This window comes from Somniosus microcephalus, chromosome 20 (genome assembly GCF_052327205.1).
Source record: "Somniosus microcephalus isolate GS21.2 chromosome 20, FLI_Smic_1.0, whole genome shotgun sequence".
Classification (NCBI taxonomy): domain Eukaryota; kingdom Metazoa; phylum Chordata; class Chondrichthyes; order Squaliformes; family Somniosidae; genus Somniosus; species Somniosus microcephalus.
In genome coordinates, this window is record NC_141006.1 from 81319990 (window position 1) to 81341791 (window position 21802).

The window sequence follows — 21802 nt, forward strand, 5'->3', positions numbered from 1 at the left end:
AAATATCAGAGGCTCTAGCCCCAATCATTCAATCCTCCTTGGATATGGGAGAGGTGCAAATGTTACATCCCTGTTCAAAAAAAGGAGGGGGATAAACCCGGTAACTACAGGCAAGTCAGCTGAAGGTGTAAACACACTATTCTGCCTGATTTTCAACTGTATTCTGTACCCGACAGGCATCATAAACCTCCTTTTTCTATTTTATTTTAACCTCTATTTCCTTTGTCATCCAGTCTAACAGTGGCAGCGTGGATATGAAATTGGCTAAGAGACAGAAAGCAGAGAGTAGTGGTGAATGGTTGTGTTTTACGGTTGTGTTTACATGGTTTTATGAAAGGGAAATAGTGTTTGACAAATTTATTTCAGTTTTTTGAGAATGTAACTAGCAGTGTAGATAAAAGGGGAACCAGTAGATGTAGTATATTTGGATTTCCAAAAGGCATTCGATAAGGTGCCACATAAAAGGTTAATACACAAGATAAGGGCTCATGGGGTTGGGGCTAATATAGTAGCATGGAGAGAGGATTGGTTAACGGACAGGAAATAGAGGGTAGGGATAAACAGGTCTTCTTCAGGTCAGCAGGCTGTAACTAGTGGGGTGCCGCAAGGAACAGTGCTGGGGCCTCAGTTATTTACAATCTATATTAATGACCTAGATGAAGGGACCGAGTGTAATGTATCCAAGTTTGCTGATGATACAAAGCTAGGTGGGACAGTACGCTGTGAGGAGAACACAGAGTCTGCAAAGGGATATAGATAGACTGAGTGAGTGGGCAGTAAGGTGGCAGATGGAATATAAATGTAGGGAAATATTAGGTTATTCAATTTGGTAGGAAGAATAGAAAAACAAATGGTGAGAAACTTTTAAATGTTGGTGTTCAGAGAGATTTGGGTGTCCTCGTGCAAGAAACACAGAAAGCTAGCATGCAGGTACAGCAAGCAATAAAGGAAGGCAAATGGCATGTTGGCCTTTATTGCAAGGGGGTTGGAGTAAGGAAGTCTTGCTACAATTGTACAGGGCCTTGGTGGGACCACACCTGGGGTACTGTGTACAGTTTTGGTCTCCTTATCTAAGGAAGGATATACTTGACTTAGAGGTGGTGCAATGAAGGTTCACTAGATTGATTCCTGGGATGAGAGCGCTGCCCTATGATAAGAGATTGTGTAGAATGGGCCTATACTCTCTGGAGTTTAGAAGAATGAGAGGTGATCTCATTGAAACATACAAGATTCTGAAGGGAGCATAGTCTCAGGATAAGGGGTCGGCCATTTAAGACTGAGATGAGGAGGAATTTCTTCACTCAGTGGGTTGTGAATCTTTGGAATTCTTTGCCCCAGAGGGCAGTGGCTGCTGAGTCTGAGTATATTCAAGACAGAGATCGATAGATTTTTGGACTCTAGGGGAATCAAGGGATATGGAGATCAGGTAAGAAAGTGGAGTTGAGGTCGATGATCAGCCATGATCTTATTGAATGGCAGCGCAGACTTGAGGGGCCGTATGGCCTATTCCTGCTCCTATTTCTTATGTTTTCAGACTGGAGGGAAGTTTTCAGTGGTGTTCCCCAGGGGTCAGTATTAGGACCACTGCTCTTTGATATATTAATGACCTGGACTTTGGTATACTGGGCAAAATCTCAGTTTGCAGCTGAACCGAAACTCGGAAATGTAGTAAACAATGAGGAAGCTAGTAGCAGACATCAGGACATGGACAGAATGCTGAAATAGGCAGACACATGGCAGTTGAAATTTAATGCAGAGAATTGTGAAGTGATGCATTTTGGAAGGAAGAATGAGGAGAGGCAATATAAAGCAAATGGTGCAATTTTAAAGGGGGTTAACAGAATTTTAACAGAGATCTGGGGATTTTAACATACATAAATCTTTGAAGGTGGCAGGACAAGTTGATACGGCTGTTAAAAAAGCATATGGGATCCTTGGTTTTATAAACAGATGTATACAGTACAAAAGCAAGGAAGTTATGCTAAACTTTTATAAACAGATTATCTGGTCATTATCACATTGCTGTTTGTGGGAGCTTGCTGTGCGCAAATTGACTGCCATGTTTCCCACATTACAACAGTGACTACACTTCAAAAGTACTTAATTGGTTGTAAAGCGCTTCGAGATGTCCGGTGGTCATGAAAGGCGCTATAGAAATGCAAGTCTTTCTTTTTATCACTAGTTACACTTCAGCTGGATAATGTGTTCAATTCTGGGCACAACACTTTAGAAAAAGTGTCATGGCCTTGGAGATGGTGCAGAGATTTACTTGAATAGCAACACAGATAAGGGACTTCAGTTATGTGGAGAGATTCAAGAAGCTGGGGTTGTTCTCTTTAGAACAGAGAAGGTTAAGGAGAGATTTAATAGGTGTTCAAAATGTTGAGGGGTTTTGATAGAGTACATAGGGAGAAACTGTTTTCACTAGCAGATAAATCTGTGTCCTCTGGTTACTGACCTAAGGTCATTGGCAAAAACCAGAGAGATGAGATGAGAATTTGACTTACACAGCAAACTGCCTGAAAGGGCGGTGGAAGCAGATTCAATTGCAACTTTCAAAAGAGAATTGGATAAATACTTGAAAAAGGAAAAAAATTCAAGACTACGGGGAAATGGCAGGGGAGTGGGACGATTGGAGAGCTCTTTCAAAGAGTCAGCACAGGCACGATGGGTCAAATGGCCTCCCTCTGTGCTGTATGATTCTATGATTTAGATTAAGCACACACAACTTATTATTCAAAGATTGCCTGATAACTGAGTATTTCTGATGAAATGACTGCAAAGTTCGATGTTAGTGCTGTCCACGAGCCCGAGCACCTGGAGAGCGCACAGTATATTTATAGCCAGTCAGCTGCAAATTCCTGACTAAATTCATTTCCATTTTAAGTTGTTTTCTTACCAACATGCCACATCGCCTTTCATAACTTCTCCATTCCACGCTATCCTTCCACTTGTCAGTGAAATAAGTAGGTCACACACAGCTCTTCATCATTTGACAGAAACTATGCTCACACTTCCATTAGGCAAGCTGCCGTTGTGTTTTCCACAGTACACGATGCAAGCACTGAACACAAGTTGGATCTCATCACAAATTGACAAGGACTACTGCAACTGATTAAAGTCACACACTTTGCAGTGGCAGACTGTTCAACAGAAATAAATAGTATTTTCTGACACTTTCCATTTGTTGCAATGAATTGCATTTGCTGCCGAAAAGCAGGTTCTGCTTTTCATATACGAGTTCTTAAAAGAGGCAAATTTCTGAGGTTGATCACTAAATCTTACCCGTATTGTCATATTATCGTCAGGACAGCGGTTAACATTGTATGGCAACATGTCCAGTGTTGCTAACAGACTTACTGCATTTGTGTCAGTATGCTGCAGCAAACATTGTACTTTAATGTTGAGCAGACGCTCCTTATGGAAGCGTCTTAATTCATAGCCCCAAATGTCTTCCACCATCATCAGTGACAGACCTGGTACTTCTCCAGTTATGACTCAATTGTGGAAGGACAACATTTATAAATGTACCACAGGGTGCTTTCAGTTCAATTGGAACAAAAGAACATTTCAAGCCCCCCCCACCCTTACACTTCACTGAAATTCTATTGGTAATATTGGGATAGGTGATGGAGCAAGTTTTGTCTGTGATTGATGTGATTTTGCAGATCGATAACTGCAATAGAATGAACAAAAATTGAATATCTGCAGTAATCAAAAAGCACGTCGCTTCTCAAGCTAATTACTTCACTGTAAAACTGCCCAAGGCAGATGGAGATTTTGTTTACCTGAGGAGCCCCAGGGATGCTGGGGCCTGGGGTCACTGGTTGTGCCATTAGGTCATAGTCATTACCAGAAGAGCCAGCAGCTACGTAGGAGTAGGAACCACGTGCCCATGGGTCGGCACGCCAGCGAGTAACGACGGTCTCCTTCGGCTGCAAGGATAGAAATAAAGGGGATGTGGGGGGGGGGGAAAGCATTCAATTGAGAAAGTAACAAACCACCTTTCCATCTCAGAACTAAGCGTCTTTCAGTGATTATTTGCCTTATGACCAGTCCTCAAATAATTGAACCATTCTTCAGAAATGTAGTCTTCACAAACCCTGGCCAACCATGCACACAGTGAATGGGGAGGGGGGTGAAAGAGAAGTTCTATAGGTAAAGTATTGGTTGCTAACATAATAAATATGTACCGGGAAAAAGCAGCTTTATTTCTTTGGGACTTCATTTTCTTGTTGATGTTTTGAATATAATTTTTTTTCTTTATGACAGATCAGTGTCAACAGAATAGCAGCTTCATATGTTTAAGGCTCAGCCTTGCCTTCCGAGTATTGCTAATGGCCCCCACCATTGAGGAAGGCAAGAGGTGAAGAGAATTCCTCCCCCATGCTGGTTCACAAACTTAGTCTGTTTTATAGTTAAACAAAGTGCGGCACAGCAAATATTCGGCACTGTACATCTGTTATTGAGGTTGGTACATGCACAGGGCAGGTCAAGGGTCACACATCACAGGCGGTCCTCATTAATAAGCCAATACACCAGGTTGATCTGGTTACAGGTATCCAAGGACAACGGTTATGCATGCTAGGGAAAACAACCATGGATAAACTGCATTCGTGGTATTTGGTAGAGGGTGAATATCACTGAAAATTAAGTGTATTTTGTCATTTACAAAGCAGAAAAAAAATATCAGCCAGGGAGTCTAGTTTAATTGAAAGCTTTAAATAGTAACGACTAATGAAGGTTATTGGTATATGGTGGCATACTGCCATCATTCTGAATTAGGTATTAAAAGATTTTTAAATAGTATTTCTAATCATTTAAGAATTACATGTTTCACAAATTATTCAGTCTTCTTGAAGAACCTTTCTTACACATCATTAAAAAGTAGAGGTTTCATTTATTACTTCAACATACAGCTACACGTCTGAAAATGTCAGTGTGGGAAGCAAAATGCTCTCCTTGCACTAGTCTAGAAGATGGCAGTACTGCAGAGATAGAACTGGGGCTGTACTAGCACTGGGGGTTGAATGTTTGGGGGGGGGGGGGGGGGGTTAATTGACTAGACAATTCCTAGGGTCCGTCGGGGAGGAAGAGTGGTTCGAGTGATTGACAGCACCATGGGGTGGGGGGAGGGAGGGAGGTGCTGTAGTCTGGGAGCATTGGGGAAGATATCTATAAACAGTGGATGCAGGCGGTCTATGGATGCGACAACATTGGTATTGAGGGTGGTCTCAGAGGAACGAGGTCCCACGCTACGGTTGCACTGCGTCAGCCATGGTTCAGTTGGTAGCACTCTTGCCTCCGAACAGAAGGTCGTGGATTCGAGCCCCACTCCAGAGACTTGAGCACAAAATCTAGGCTGACACTCGCAGTGCAGTACTGAGGGAGTACTTAGAAAAAATGAACAGTGACAGAAAATCACACAGGAAAAGGAAGTGAAGACACACTTGCAGGAAGTGTGCACTATATGCAAAATTTTTAATACACTATTAGAGATATATCTCTCTAATATATATCTGCATTGTGAAGTTAGCCTGCAATCCAAGTTCATGCTACATGTACGGCTACATTTTGCACTGAATGCATTATTTATTTATTTTTTTACGTCGCTGAACCTTCACGAAGTTATGGGGACCTAATTAGTGCTCTACTATCCACATAGAACACTTCTGTGAAATACAGTCGGTCATCCTGACCTTGTGGAACGTCTGGAACTCTGCAGGAAATGCACTCCTTGGAAACCGTACAGCCCTAGTTACACAGGTTAACGTCCAAGGAGAAGGGGATGAGCCAATATGCCAAACGCTACACGATTACACCTCTCATTGAAAAAATGCTCTAATATTGGTTGATTTAAAACTCTTTAAAAGACAGGAGTAATAGATATAGTTTCAGAAACTGGGCATGCATGCTAATGCACAATAGAGATGGCAGTAATTATAACACCCACACCCCACCGGATAGATAATGAATGACTTGATTGAAAAGTGCCGACAGGCAGTGATAATGAGTCACATTCTTCGCACATGGGTTTCAAAGGGCAGTCAAATGTTAACATACATGGATTAACAGCAACAATTAAGCCAATTACTAGGGCGTAGAACTAATTACATTTTAACCATGTAGTGATTTCTACCAAAAATTCTCACAAATATGCCCTGATTTCAGAAATCTGAATGACAACCAAAAACTCCCATTCCTACTGGGAGAGGAGAGAAGCTGTATAACACTGGCGGCACGCTATGTTACAGCTTGCCATGAACAGAGAGCCAACCAGTAAACTAAGAAAAGAATATATATAAACAATGCGAATGTATATTTATACACTCAGGGATATGCCTGTTTATACACTGTATGAATAGAACTGCGTTTATGTGGTAAACCATAAATGTATTTTGATGCTTTGGCAACATAAGATGTAACTTATCTTGCCAATAAAGCGATTTGAATTGTGAATTGTGATTACCATATCACAACGAGGCTGATTTACCTGAATTTCTCAGTCGAAGTCTGAATTTAATGTTGGTCAGAGCAATGGCAATCAATTTGTTTTATCACAGCAATGGAAACACCTAATCCTGCTGTACTGATGCATACGGAGCAAACATGCATCAGTAGAGGACTGCACACAAGTTTCAAATGTATGCATTGCCACCCCCCCCCATCACATTAAAGGAGTGTATTATTCAAAAGGTACACAGGTGCAACATACCGTATACAGTAAAGATATTATACATAGTGAATACAATTGTACTTCTTGCAACTAGAATCAGACAGGACACCTAAATAATATAATGTTGCTGGACCGGAGGGAAAAAAAAGAGCACCAGGTCAGGCTCAACATTCTAGCAATGATTGCAGTTCAACCCAGTCGGGAAGCAGCCACCAAGGTGAAGAGTCCAATCTATACAGGAACATTGTTTCAAGCACTTGTGTGGAGTAGAAAAAGACAACATTGTAGACAGTGAGAGCAATAAATGTCTCTTCCTGGGACTTTTGGGGGGGGGGGGGGGAATGACAAAAATATGGCTACTCTATAGTACAGTAAACACTAATCATTAGTTATCCCACAATCTAGGCTGTTTGTCTTCGCAATACATCAAATGTACACATTTAAATGTACTTCAGTGCAATGTCTGCGATCATGTTTGTACAAGTAAAGCAATGCTAATCAGAGTAATAACCCTGCTTCACTGTAGAGGATGCATAGTCGTGAGGGCATACGAGACACTTCCTTTCAGATTTAAAAAAGACTGGCTACCAGAGCTTGGGAGGACCCAGCTAGTGAGGGCTGCTCCACTGGGTAGGACCCCGTGAGTGGGAAAAGGGGAGAAAGAAACCAATCCAGAGGCAGATTTTGGCCCTATACTCTGCAGAAAAGTTTTCAGTTGTTTCAAGGAGCTCTGAATGGTAAATTCCCAGAAATACTTGGAAAAGGGCTTCTGGTTTCCCATCATTGTGGTAAGCAGATCGGACTAGTCACTATCTTCAGTCATCATGCCTGGGAAAATTTAGCATCATACAGTATCTGGTTATTGCTAGAAAGCACATTGGCATGGCCTTCATCACCAAGGCTCTGGTATGCAAGAGGACTGACGCCCATATCTTGTTTTCCCTTTGCTGTGATTAGTCAACAACTCCATTATCATTGTATCATGCAACTATCAGGTGGGGAGATAGTGAACTAGATGCACCTTAGTCTTTTTTTGTCTAACAATTCCTATATTGGTGAAGAATAAATCGCTGAACGTTTGGAGGTGCCCCTGCACAGACACTGGAGTATCTAACAATAGGCGATGGATCTTCATGCCACTTTTCAGCATATTTTGAACTCTCCTTCCTGGATAGTATTTTTCCATGGGTAAAGACAACTTCTCCTCACTAGTGCATTCCTGGCCGCTTGATATATTTTCAATCCTGTCCGAAATGGTAATGACTTCCACACTGGATGGAGCAGAAGTGGAAGTCAGCAACTGACCTGATGTCAGAAAAGGAATATACAAACCGTGGATATGGATATAGATGGCATTTTGAAAGAGATGTACAAAAGCAGATGTAACAATGGACTATTGTACGTAGAATTATTTATAAGTGTATTGATGAATTTAGTCGGAGACTGCAATGTACACTCACCAGTGATCTGGGGCCCTGGGGTAGCTGCTTGAACTTCAGGAATATTTTCCAAGCTGTTCCTCCAGCCATAATCGATTCATCTTTAGTGGAGTAGTGCCAAAATGAATTGTTTTTGCTCAGAGTATTTTGCTTTATTTTTTCTTGCCCTATAACCTTGTGTAGTTTGATAAAAGCTTGGACACTTTATTCGTGCATCATAAATTATCCGTGCCTTTGTCCTTCCTTCTGGTCTCGGTAGTGATGTACTTATTGTCAGCAAAGAACCTGGATACTTGTCTAAATGGTTGACACGAATGAAGAGCTTAGACTAGAAGTAACATGCTCATCATGGTTTCCTTCTGTATTCCATTTTGTGGTGTTAGTGCAGCAACATAGGACTTTGTGCTGATTATTATGTATTAGAATGTGCAAAGGTCCTCGTTGAGGGCGATAGATTTAAATATGGCATCCAGCTTCTAATTAGGTATCTTAATACTGGCATCTCTCAGGGAACAGGCTTTTAACACTTGCAACTGGAATCATCACCCCAACCTGTTCATTTAATCCTTCTACAAAAATCAGTTTTCATGCATCTCCTCTGAAATTACCACCAGAATTCATAAACCAAATGATCTATACTGTAGTATAAATATTAAGACCTAAATTACTGTTAAAAACAATGTTAACTTTTTTTTTTAAATGTTTCAAAGCACTAACCATCTCTCCCTCATTTCCATTTTCTTCCCACCACCCCCCCAAACACACTTTCCCACCAACAGACAGAGACAGATAGACACACGCTACAAAAAACACATCAAGCAACCTCATACCTGTGGTACTGCACTGCTGCCAAATATTCCTTTTAGGATGGCTAGACAGCGACCGACAATTACATCATCACTAATGTTCTCCATGATTCCAGCAGCCTCTCCAGCCACGAGGGCCAATAGGATTGGAGCTGGTAATGGACAAAATAACTAATGAAAGGAATTGTAACCACAAGATTACTCACAGCAGGTTCCATATTTGTACAACGGCAGAGCAACCGCAACATTCATGGATTAAAAAGATGTCCAAATATTTAGAAACTTTAGTCTTATGAATAATATACATTTCCAGGAAAAGGGAATCAACGAGGGCTGATTAGAGCCAGAATGCATAAGTTGGCGACTGAGATTCAAATGTGTCCAAAAATGGAGAGCATTTAAAAAAGTGCACAGCTTATTTCAAATAGAATGTAAATAAGCCTAGACAATGTGTCGCACTGGCAAACCAAGCTCTTGCTGCTCTTGAACTGTAGCTGCAGCTGTTTAAATTTGCAAGCTTTCTTTTTCATTGTTAAGAAGTGAGGCTATGTGCCACACCGCAATATGCTAAACATGGATCACTAACACATTGACAAAATGCAGCATCTATACTTGTTAAATATTCAGAGCACTTAAGTAGTGAAGCACAATCATTTAAATAGCATTGCACTGAAAATCAGGACTGGCAGTATCATCACTGCGCTGGATCAAAGCAGAAACTCAAGGTTGCAGCTGCTTGAGAATTGCTGCAGTGTAAATTAAAGCTCAGATCAGGCAAAATTAGGTATTACGACAAACAAATCATGGAGTAATTATTGGGGAGGGTTTGGAGGAAGAAAAATATGTAACTACAAAGTGCAGGCACGTCTTATCTTGATCTGCAGAACATAACCTTTACGAGAAAATTTGAGCAAGGATTCCCTGTGGGGCCACGTTTGAGCTCGAGTTTTATATATTTAATTGTTCCCGGCCCACCCCCCCAAAAAAAATCAGGAATTATGATGGATCATAAATTTACAATAAGTTACTTGTGATCAAAGGAATAAAAGTTATGTTAAAATTGACCATCATAAACTGGGATCGTTATAGAATTAAAATTACTGCACCAGATTATTAAAAATTAAGGATCATTATGGTCAAGAAAGGTATTAAAGAATCAAGCACATTATTAATGCCTACAATTATTTCTAAATTAAGCATGACCAAAGAAAGCAGTGGTTTGATTTTTCAGACTCACTCCTGGAATTAGTTTCTGGTGTCCAATTCAATAAAGTGACTACAATTTGCCAAAACAACGGCTCCATTCATTGTTACTGTGCATACTGTACATTAACATGTTAAACGCAAGAACAACCATAGGTACACGTTATTCACCAAAAAAAATCACTTCTTTCTGCTTTTAACACTTCTCGTCAGACCACACAGAAAAGGTTCTTTTAAGTCTCAGAAAAAACAAAGAGTAGCTGAAGAACAGCTTCTACAGAGCTTAACCAGACATGTGGCAGATTTGTTTGAGATTCAGATCATTTTGTGGATTTTCCGAATGAAAATGAAACCACAAATGAAATTACCAAATGTTGGATTAAGTTCTGCAGCAGGTAAAGCTGAAAAGATGCAAAATGTTCCCTTTGGAAAGCATTTAACAATAAAAGATGTTTATTACAAAAAAAACCTAAAGATTCTGGGACTTGCCTAGATGACAAAGGAGCTACATGCCATATAGTGGAACTTCTATCATCCAACTTGATGCAGAGGGCATCCCTGTAGTCAATGGAAATCAGCCAATAATCTAGAATCCCAAACTCTGGCTGGACATGTAAAATACAGCAAACCCTAGGTGCAGGAATGAACCCTAGAGCAATACAAGTATCACCAATTCAATGTAATCTTCCTTTGACTTTGAGGTTGATTTAATTCGAACAGAAGAGGTCATAGTCTCAGGATAAGGGGTCGGCCATTTAAGACTGAGATCAGGAGGAATTTCTTCACTCCGAGGGTTGTGAATCTTTGGAATTTTCTGCCCCAGAGGGCTGTGGACGCGGAGTTGTTCCAAGACAGGAACATCAAAGCAGTGGGAGACGCTCAGAAGGGAAATAGAGAGAGTACAATGCCAACATGTTCCTGTAAAGGTCAAGGGTGGGACCAACAAACAAAGGGAACCTTGGATGACAAGGGATATACAAAAATGCATTAGAAATAAAAGGGGGGCTTTTGGCAGTTACAAAAGACTAAAGACGGAGGAAGCCCTAGAGGAGTATAAAAAGTGCAGGGGCATACTTAAAAAAGAAATTAGGAGGGCAAGGAGGGGCCATGAAATAACACTGGCGAGCAAAATAAAGGAAAATCCTAAGATGTTTTATAAGTATATTAAGGGCAAGAGGATAACCAGGGAAAGGGTAGGGCCCATTAGGGACCAAAGTGGCAATCTGTGTGTAGAGCCAGATGATGTAGGCGGGGTTTTAAATGAATTTTTTGCATCTGTGTTCACTATGGAGAAAGACGATGTAGACATAGAAATCGGGCAAGGGGACTGCGACATACTTGAACATATTAGCATCGAGAGGGAGGAGGTACTAGCGGTTTTAGCAGGCCAAAAAGTGGATAAATCCCCAGGCCCGGACGAGATGTATCCCAGGCTGTTGTGTGAGGCAAAGGAGGAGATTGCAGGGGCTCTGACACAAATTTTCAGAACCTCTCTGGCCACAGGGGATGTACCAGAGGACTGGAGAACAGCTAACGTAGTACCATTATTCAAGAAGGGTAGCAGGGATAAACCAGGGAATTACAGGCCAGTGAGCCTAACATCTGTGGTAGGGAAATTATTGGAAAAAATTCTGAGGGACAAAATTAGTCTCCACTTGGAGAGGCAAGGATTAATCGGGGATAGTCAGCATGGCTTTGTCAAGGGTAAATCATGTCTGACCAATCTGATTGAATTTTTCGAGGGGGTGACTAGGTGTGTGGATGAGGGAAATGCTGTGGATGTGGTTTGCATGGATTTCAGTAAAGCTTTTGACAAAGTCCCGCATAGGAGACTGGTCAAGAAGGTAAGAGCCCATGGGATCCAGGGTGGCTTGGCGTGTTGGATCCTAAACTGGCTGAGTGGCAGGAGGCAGAGGGTGATGGTCGAAGGTTGCTTTTGTGACTGGAAGCCTGTGTCCAGTGGGGTACCTCAGGGATCGGTGCTGGGACCCTTGCTGTTTGTGATCTACATAAATGATTTGGATGAGAATGTAAAAGGTATGATCAGTAAGTTTGCAGATGACACGAAAATTGGTGGGGTGGTAAATTGCGAGGAGGAAGGCCTCAGGCTACAGGACGATATAAACGGGTTGGTCAGGTGGGCGGAAAAGTGGCAAATGGAATTTAACCCTGAAAAGTGCGAGGTGATGCATTTTGGACGGACAAATAAGGCAAGGGAATACACAATGAGTGGTAGGACCCTAGGAAGTACAGAGGGTCAGAGGGACCTTGGTGTACATGTACATAGATCCCTGAAGGCAGCGGAACAGGTAGATAAGGTGGTTAAAAAGGCATATGGGATACTTGCCTTCATTAGCCGAGGCATAGAATATAAGAGCAGGGAGGTTATGATGGAGCTGTACAAAACGCTGGTGAGGCCACAGCTGGGGAGTACTGTGTGCAGTTCTGGTCGCCTCACTATAGGAAGGATGTGATTGCTTTGGAGAGGGTGCAGAGAAGATTCACCAGGATGTTACCTGGGATGGAGCGCCTTAGCTATGAAGAAAGACTAAACAGGCTGGGGTTGTTTTCCTTGGAGCAAAGAAGGCTGAGGGGGAACCTGATTGAGGTGTACAAAATGATGAGGGGCATAGATAGGGTAGATAAAGAGGAACTTTTCCCCTTAGTAAGGGGGTCAATAACAAGGGGGCATAGATTCAAGGTAAGGGGCAGGAGGTTTGGAGGGGATTTGAGGAGGAACTTTTTCACCCAGAGGGTGGTTGGAATCTGGAACTCACTGCCTGAAAGGGTGGTAGAGGCAGGAACCCTCATAACATTCAAGAAGCATTTGGATGAGCACTTGAAATGCCATTGCATACAAGGCTATGGACCAAATGCTGGAAAATGGGATTAGACTGGACAGGGATTGATGGTCGGCGCAGACACGATGGGTCGAAGGGCCTCTTTCTGTGCTGTATGACTCTATGACGGTGATCGATAGATTTTTGGACTCATGGGGAATCAAAGGATAGGGAGATCAGGCTGGAAAGTGGAGTTGAGGTCGAAGGTCAGCCATGATCTTATTGAAGGGCCGTATGGCCTACTCCTGTTCCTAATTCTTATGTTAGGTATTGGCATTAGCTGGCTGTGCAACAGGCCAACATGTAGTGCATGACCTTGTCCCGTAAATTTCCAACCGATAGTCAGGAAAGTACTAATGATAATGGAGGTTCCACTGTAATTAGAATCATAAAATTTGATGTCCCCCCCTGAACAATTTTATTTTTAAATTCTTGTAGTAGTTGAGAACAGTTTTGATGACTCGACCTCTGCCCAGCATTGGCAGGAGTACCATTTTGGATCACAACGCCAAGCAACATGCATTTGACACGAGGCTGCATGCACTGGATGTTCTTTTGGAATGATGTTTAAAGTGGATTCTGCTGGTGGGAAAATCCCACAGGTCAACATTCCAGTAATTCCTTCAAATAAGCTGCAGTCTGTTGGTCATGAAAACAGGCTGAAGAGGGAGCCGTAAATGCCAGATTTTGCCGTGCTTAATTTAGACAGCGAAGTTTTATAGAAACTCCAGGTTAACTCAAAAACATGTGCAGAACACATTTATCATCCAAATTACATTTCTGACAGTTCCAGTAAATGCCTTTGGTCTATAAGTTGATTGCAGTTTATGGCTGGCATAGTTATATAAATGGTAATGAGATTATATAGATTAAAATTATTCAAGTCCAAATTTATTTTATGATTAGACGGAGTTGAATTTAAACTGTTCTTGTCTGTTAAGAAATCTATCTTCATTCATAATCAAAAAGTAAATTAGCGCTGCTATTTAAAGTTAGATCACATCTCATTATTCTTTCCTCCTCGTCAAAGAGTGATTTTTTTTAGTAGATAATAAGCCATTTCTGGTATACAAATACCTTTATAGAGATTCCAAAAAAGGAACAACTCTCCTCTACTGGCAGTCGTGCTTCCAACATGACCAAAGAGATTCACACTGGGGTCCCAGAATACACGATCAAAACATAATACAACCTGTAGGGAATGCAAAGAGAGCATTAAGGGTGCTAAAATAATTATTCTCGCCTTGTTGCAATCAGTAAGGGTACATTAGCAGCTACCCCAGCTACTACACTCATTCACTGCAATTGTCCATGGATATCCCCAGTGAGCCAAAATTAATCACAAAACAGATAACCTCGCGGTAACATGCACTCTATACACAGACACTGCTAAATCTTTCCTACTTGCGTTTTCCATTATGCGATGAATATCTTTGCAATTCCAGAGGGCCAAGCTTAGTGCTGCCTTACCTTGTTGAGATTTCCAAAGCCCATACGCTGAATAGCAGAAGTTTTCCACTCGGGAAGGGGAGGTACAAACTGAACTGCTGGTGGCTGCTGTTTCAGCACGCCCAGAGGGAGGGTACATAAAACTGCATCACACTTGTAAATGAATGTCTGGCTGTTCGAACGAGTATTCTGAGCAATGACTTCACATCCTGCAAAATATTTATGCAAACGTAGCACTAAATAACTGTAAAGAACACAAGGAATAATATAACCAAAAAGATGAATAGAAAGTAATATTGCTCAAGTCACTCATGAACATGGTCAGGAGTGGAATAAATCTTCTAAAAGCAATATTAGAATTTTCTTTCTGCATGCATAGTAAACTGTAAAACATCACACTCCATGCGTTAGGCACAGAAGGCATAATGTTAGCTGCTCCTGTCACATAGGTGTATTTTACTACAGTCCACAGCAGAATTCCCATTGGCTTTCAATGAATGATCTGCTTTTATTTTGGAACCCTAGACCAAGAGTTGAGTTATAGGAAATTAAATCACACTTACAAGTAAATTATATAGGATTTTTTGTTTTTTAAATGACATGTTTTAACAAGGAACTAAGAAGTTAACAATGTTACAGGATTAAGGCTTTCAATTCAGAGACTGGAATTTCAATCTCAGTCTCCGTGACTTCTCTTCCTGATGCAACTCAGATTTACTTCCTAAACCGACTGATCAACGACAGACCATCGAGTCTGTCGTCTGTTTGGTACATCAGTCTGAAAAAGGTGCAGAATTATGGGAAATTACTTTTTTCAAGCACAGATGTTTGGAGAAGTGCTTCTAGTACCATACAAAAGTATGGCTGCACAAGCCTAGAATAATTTTCTTTTTGTTGGGAGCTGGACCTGCAGACAACTGAAAGGGCTGATGGAGCCACGATGGAGTATCACTTGCTTCAAATGATAAATGACAATGTATTTTCATGATTTACTTACGGAATTCTGATATCTGGCTAGCATGGTACTTCAAAATTGGTTATGGTTTGCTAAAAGCAGCCCAGTGTCTCATGCAATGCCACTTCAAAAAGGTAGATTAAGTTATCTGTCTAGGTGGACTACTTAATGAATGTTAGACATAGTGAACACCCAGAAAGGAGAACGTTTCATTGGTATAAATGTTACATCAGGAAAATCTGGCAGGAAGATTGTGCACCCTCTTGGAACACACTTGTGATTGACAGCTTTAATTTTGAAAGATACCCTTTTAATTCTCCTTTGACCAAGCTTACATTTCAAAGTAGAGTGAGGGAGGAATAAAACTGGATCTGGAGACACTGATTCTTCAGCTCCAGTTTTGATAGGCTGCTGTATAGGTGGAGGGAACTCATGAATTGATCTTTCTAATGCAAAAGCATTTCTTCAAGGATGCAAGTTAGTTAAAGTACTGGAGAAATCTGCTAAAGATTCCAAACTTTTATCGTTTTGCAACAGATTATATAATCTAGTCAAACCTACTGCGATTGGTCTTGCTCCTGTTTAATTTAATTTCTTAATAAACCTGATTCTTAGTTTGTAGCCTGAAATATATGGCCCGTCAGAGTATCATCTGTCCTTCAGTCAGACAGGTCAGGGATTACAGTGCTAATCCGTACTATTTCTAGTGTGCATTCATTGGTGAAAGGGTTCATTGTTCACCTTGCAGCACATTATCCAAGACTGCTTCATTTACATGGTTACATTCTGGTTTACAGGAAGCATGGGCTTATCTGTGGAAGAAGTACTTTGTGCTGGGCACAAGAAAAAGTTTCTTGAGTCTTCCCAAATTTTCAGGAGCAATTGAAAAGCAGCACTGTAGTATATGGTATTGCTCTAGTATTCGATCTACCAGTGGAGGGAGCTTTAGCAGGTGTATGGGCTCATTGGCACTTCTTTAAGTGGCAAACTAAGTAATCGGATTGATTACATAGTATTTACAGCACAGAAACAGGCCATTCAGCCCAACAGATCTATGCAAGTGTTGATGCTCCACTCGAGCCTGCTCCCATCTTACTTCATCTCACCCCATTGAATCAGAATCTAAATATTGTAGGTCTCGTACTGTGTAGCATCTATCCACAAAAAGCAAACAAAGACAAGTACAACTCTTGAAAATAAGTTGAAGTATTGTGAATCACAATTTAATCAACTATGAATTTGATTAAGTTATCCACCGACTGTAATTGAATTGACAAACTTTCAAAGTGTCAAGATAGAGCCACTGCATGTTAACGTTTTTAAAACTAGAATTTATTTGACAAATTAATTCACACAGAATTTGTCCCAACTGACCTGAGGCAGTATAGCGGACTTGTCGAACAGCTGTATTTAATTTAATGTCAAGACCTTCTGCAAGTGCCACAGGAACACAAGAATAACCGTTCCGTACTGTTAAGTGACTTCCTGTGAATTCAAAGTCATCGTCCTGAACAGAAAACAAATAGGAAACGATTCCATTGTTTGTGAGCATTACAGCTGTAACATTTCATTTTATTTACTCTGGTCCATCCATAAGTGACAGCAAATATAAACTTGCACTTAAGCCAATTAAGCCTCCACTTGCTCCCATTTATCAACCATTCGAAATTAAAATGTTTACACATGCAACTGTAAAATAATAAATGAAAGGACAGAAGTGTACATATCCTAAGAAAAGCAACAACTTGCACTGATACAACACCTTAACATCCCAAGACACTTCACAGAAGCTTAATCAAACAAAACCGGACATCGAAACAACTTATTTGTCTATATTTTCCAACAAAATACGACAAGGGACAGAGTTAAGAAAGATGAGGAGTGAGCTAGCTGAGGCCAGGTTGAAAGAGAAATTGGCACACAGCACTGTAGATTAACAACTGCAAAGAAAAACTTGAAAAATTGGGAGTGTTTTTGTTAGGAGAGAGATTACTGGGTGATTCTGAAGGGATCAGGCAGAGTAGATAGAAACAGACTGTTCCCAGTGGTTGAGGGGTCTAGAGGGAACACTGACACAAGGATTAAAGACAGAAAGAAGGGGACATTTGTGTTTTTATAAACACAGAAGGTGAAGCTGTAGAATACACGACGAGAGTTAGTGAGTGAAGCAGAGACCGCGCCAACATTTACGAATGGGTTTATAGATGGGTGAAAGAAAGGGGAACAATGGGATATAGGATTCAAACTACTGCTCATGGAGAATAAACATCAACATAGATTGGATGGGCCGAGTGGCCAGTTTCCATGTTGTAATTCTGCCTGCTCAGGAGGATGCAAATGATCTCATAGCACAATTCAAAGAGTTCCCCCAATGTCCTGACCAATGTCCTTCCCTGAAGCTGTAAACTGTTGAGCGACAACACTGATGCTGAGCAGCCACGTGCATCCCAGAGAGTCTCCATTTATTGCAAGGGGGCCAGTGACTTCAGACCACCCTTGAAGCCACCCGACTCTGGCTCAACATGCAGCTACTTTAATGAACAGAAAGATTAGGCACCACAGACTGGAGCGAACACAAATTCATACACCAAGCACACTACGTTGCACTAGTCGTGGTTCAGACCTAATGCGCACTGTATATTAAATGTGTGTTTACCTGGTCCCAGTGCTTCAGTGAAAGTGTAGAGAGAGGTGTTGCATTAGCAAATTCCAAGTTGGCAAAATGCCAATCCAGGATCTGTCGGTCCCTTGATGACAGGTAAACATCACTAAAACATGTAAAAACATACTTCAAAAACAATTCAAGATTTTCTCCCTTTGTTTCTCAAAGTATTACAAGTTACAGAATGCTAGACCACGAGTACTTTCGTGTTTAGAGAAAATTAATCTGCAATTTCAGACTCTTCCTGTAAAGGTAGATTGTGCATTTTTCAATCGCTGTGCACAGAATACAACTTACCGACTGCAGCACAGTAATAAAAACCCGGCAAGTATACTGGGTCACACTGTGAAACAATCTGACCAATAACCAGCGTGATGCTGGCAAGTTACCAGCATTTAATTTTAAACAAATAACATTTGTGCCTGAATGGAAATACCTGGGTGGGTTAGCTTCCAATTCCTGCAGCTTCTCCTCGAGCTTCACCTGGGCTTCTGCAAGCTCATCATACTCCTGTTAGGATTTAAATAAAATGAACTGGTCAGATGATAATCCCTTAAAAGGAATTTAACGGTACTGGATGCAGTAAAGCTCTGCCCCTTCACTTTGAACTGGGTTGGAATCCAGCCCAGATTAATGGGATGAAAGTCCTTTGATGACTGAGTCCCAATCAGTAGAAGATTGAACCATTTCAATCCAGATCTATTGGCACAAGTCTACAACAGTATAAAGCTGTCCCAAAAATTCGTCTTAACTCAAAATCATCATCCGAAGGGACCGCTCCCTCCGCGACACCCTAGTCCACTCCTCAATCACCCCTAACAGCCCTTCTCCTTCGCCTGGCACCTTCCCGTGCAAGCGCAGAAGATGCAACACATGTCCTTTTACCTCCTCCCTTCCCACTGTCCAGGGCCCCAAACACCCCTTCCAGGTGAAACAGCGATTTACTTGTATTTCTTGCAATCTAGTATACTGTATTCGCTGCTCACGATGCGGTGTCCTCTACATTGGGGAGACCAAACGCAGATTGGGCGACCGCTTTGCGGAACACCTCCGTTCAGTCCGTAAGGGTGACCCTGAGCTTCTGGTCGCCTGTCACTTTAATTCGCCGCTTCACGCCCACTCTGATCTCTCTGTCCTCGGCCTATTACATTGTTCCAATGAAGCTCAACGTAAGCTCGAGGAACAGCACCTCATCTTTCGATTGGGCATTTTGCAGCCTGCCGGACTCAACATCGAGTTTAACAATTTCAGATAATTATCCCTGCCCCCATTTTTCAAGCTGTATGATTTTTGCCATTCGCATTTGCAACATTTTATCTTTCCTGCCTCTTACAAAAGTACAGGATGTTCTTTCAATTCCTTCCTCCCCTCCTAACCCGCCGCCCCCCCCCCCCCGCCCCTCCCCTGTCTCTGCACCTGCTTAATATCTGTTACATCTCCAGCTTTTTCCAGTTCTGACAAAGGGTCCCAGACCTGAAATGTTAACTCTGTTTCTCTCTCCACGGATGCTGCCTGGCCTGCTGAGTATTTCCAGCATTTTCTGTCAGAATTAGGAGTAGTTTTGTTCTGGATACACATGTTTATGAACTGGGTTTGGATTGCCCAAAATCACTTCATATGGGATCTTTGCACCTGGTTAAGAGAAACCTATTGAGCAATGCTTCCTGACAAAGGAGAAGCCCTTAAAAATATTGCTTTTGAAAGTAACTTTATTCTATATACATAGAAGTTGCAGCCAAGAAACAGGCCATTCAGTCCAACAGTCCATGTCTGCTTTCACCCTCCATACGTAGTCCCTCATACCAGGCAGCATCCAAGTGAAACGGTGCTGTACTCTCTCTCTCTCGCTTCAATTTCCTCCCAATAGTGTGGATCCCCATACTGCAACAAGTACACTAACAGATCTTATTAAAGTCTTCTATAGGCTCATCTTTATCTCTTGGCTTTTATATTCTATACCTCATGATAAAACCTAGAATACCATTCTCTTTTCTACAGCTGCTTCAAGCTGAGGGGTTGCCTTTAATGTCCTGTGAGCCTGTAGCCCCATATCCCTTTCCTAATCCATAGCACCAAGCCTACTCCTCTTCAGAATATAATTACTTTTAATCAAGTGCATTAATATGGCATTGCAAGCAATCGAATAGTTAATAATGATTCTACCAGTTAATCAAACAAACAGTATCAAGTTTCATGACTCCTGTCACCCATCAGATGTTGCTCGTATAAATTAACATTCTTGGCTAGTTCATTCACAAAAAGAGACACTTCGGGCTCAAGAACTAGCTTCTCACATTTCTAAGCTGCAGATGAATGCACCTTAATAAATAATATGAATAGTTATTCTAAATTTCATGCCATATTACTACATTTGTTACCAACACAGCAAAGTTAAGAACAATTATTTGTAACGACAGTTGCTTTACAAATTCTAACATATGCATACAAGATGCTTCTCCAATAGCTGGGCATACTTTTGTGGGTACAAGCAAGCAGAAAATATGTAAACAGCCAACAGCAACCATTTGTTAACAGTACAGTACTTTCTGTGCCATCAGAAGCATAAGAACATAAGAAATAGGAGGAGTAGGCCATTCGGCCCCTCAAGCCTGCTCCGCCATTCAATGAGATCATGGCTGATCTTCTGCCTCAACTCCATTCACCGGCCCTATCGCCATATCCCTTGATGCCCTTACTGGTCAGAAATCTATCGACTTCTGTTTTGAATATACCCAATGACTGAGCCTCCACAGCCCTTTGGGGTAGAGAATTCCAAAGATTCACCACCCTCTGTGTGAAGAAATTTCTTCTCATCTCAGTCCTGAATGGCCTACCCTTTATCCTGAGGCTGTGGCCCCTGGTTCTAGATTCCCCAGCCAAGGGAAACATTCTCCCAGCATCCACCCTATCAAGCCCTGTAATAATTTTGTATGCTTCAATGAGATCCCCTCTCATTCTTCTGAATTCAAGAGAATACAGCAGTTAGTAACCTTACACAGCTTTCTAAACAGCATGTAGTGACAAAAATTAAACCATGACATAACATTCAAGTCAGAGCATTACATCTCCTCTCCACATCCACACCAAATTTCAGGAGTTGCTGCCTTCAAGAGAAGGGGTGAAAATAAAAGAGGAATAAACCAAAAATAACAATTACAAAGAAAATAAAAATTGCCATATAAATCCCACACAGCAAGACGTGTATGTTGGTGCTCACCTTGCATAACGCGGTTAGGTCTCTCAATTTACTTTTCACCAGAAATTCCGCGGTGATGTCACGAGGGGGCTTCACTTCAGAAGCTTCTTTATATTGCTGATGTAGCTCCTTTATTTTTTCTTTCAGCGATACCATCTGAAACAGTAAAAAAAAATAGGATAAAAATGCACCAAATCAGCATAAAATAACCTTTAGTAAAATCCTTTGAAACGTCATTGTCATTAACAATCTTGAATTTGCTGCGATTATGGAGACTGCAATTCCCAATAACTTTCTCCTCCCAGACAATACAGAATTATACATTCATGGTGTTGCAAAAAACAAATTACATTGCTGATCACACAGCAATTGTGTTAATGAGGATCTGGAGTAGACCAGCAGCGTTGCCCAGGATCATACAAGCCTGGACAGCAACAGGAAACCTGTGAATTCCAGAAATCCGAAACAGCAGAAAATGCATCGACATCTGAAGAGAGAAAACAGGCCAACATATCTAATGCAGACCCTTAATCAGAACAACCAATTCTGACAAAGCAACTGCATTTGAAAGGTTAA

General features: G+C 41.3%; 1 protein-coding gene across 2 annotated transcripts in view; it reads right to left on the reverse strand.

The window, feature by feature from the left end:
* Nucleotides 1-21802, reverse strand: part of kdm1a (lysine (K)-specific demethylase 1a) — a 68797-nt gene that overhangs the window by 7891 nt on the left and 39104 nt on the right. For both annotated transcript variants that reach the window (XM_085963083.1, XM_085963082.1), the window contains 8 exons: nucleotides 21248-21382; nucleotides 18467-18540; nucleotides 18025-18136; nucleotides 16743-16875; nucleotides 14435-14622; nucleotides 14042-14156; nucleotides 8946-9073; nucleotides 3789-3935 (listed from right to left, as the gene is read on the reverse strand). In XM_085963083.1, the coding sequence (XP_085819209.1) occupies nucleotides 3789-3935; nucleotides 8946-9073; nucleotides 14042-14156; nucleotides 14435-14622; nucleotides 16743-16875; nucleotides 18025-18136; nucleotides 18467-18540; nucleotides 21248-21382 (1032 nt within the window). The remainder of the gene's footprint in view (nucleotides 1-3788; nucleotides 3936-8945; nucleotides 9074-14041; nucleotides 14157-14434; nucleotides 14623-16742; nucleotides 16876-18024; nucleotides 18137-18466; nucleotides 18541-21247; nucleotides 21383-21802) is intronic.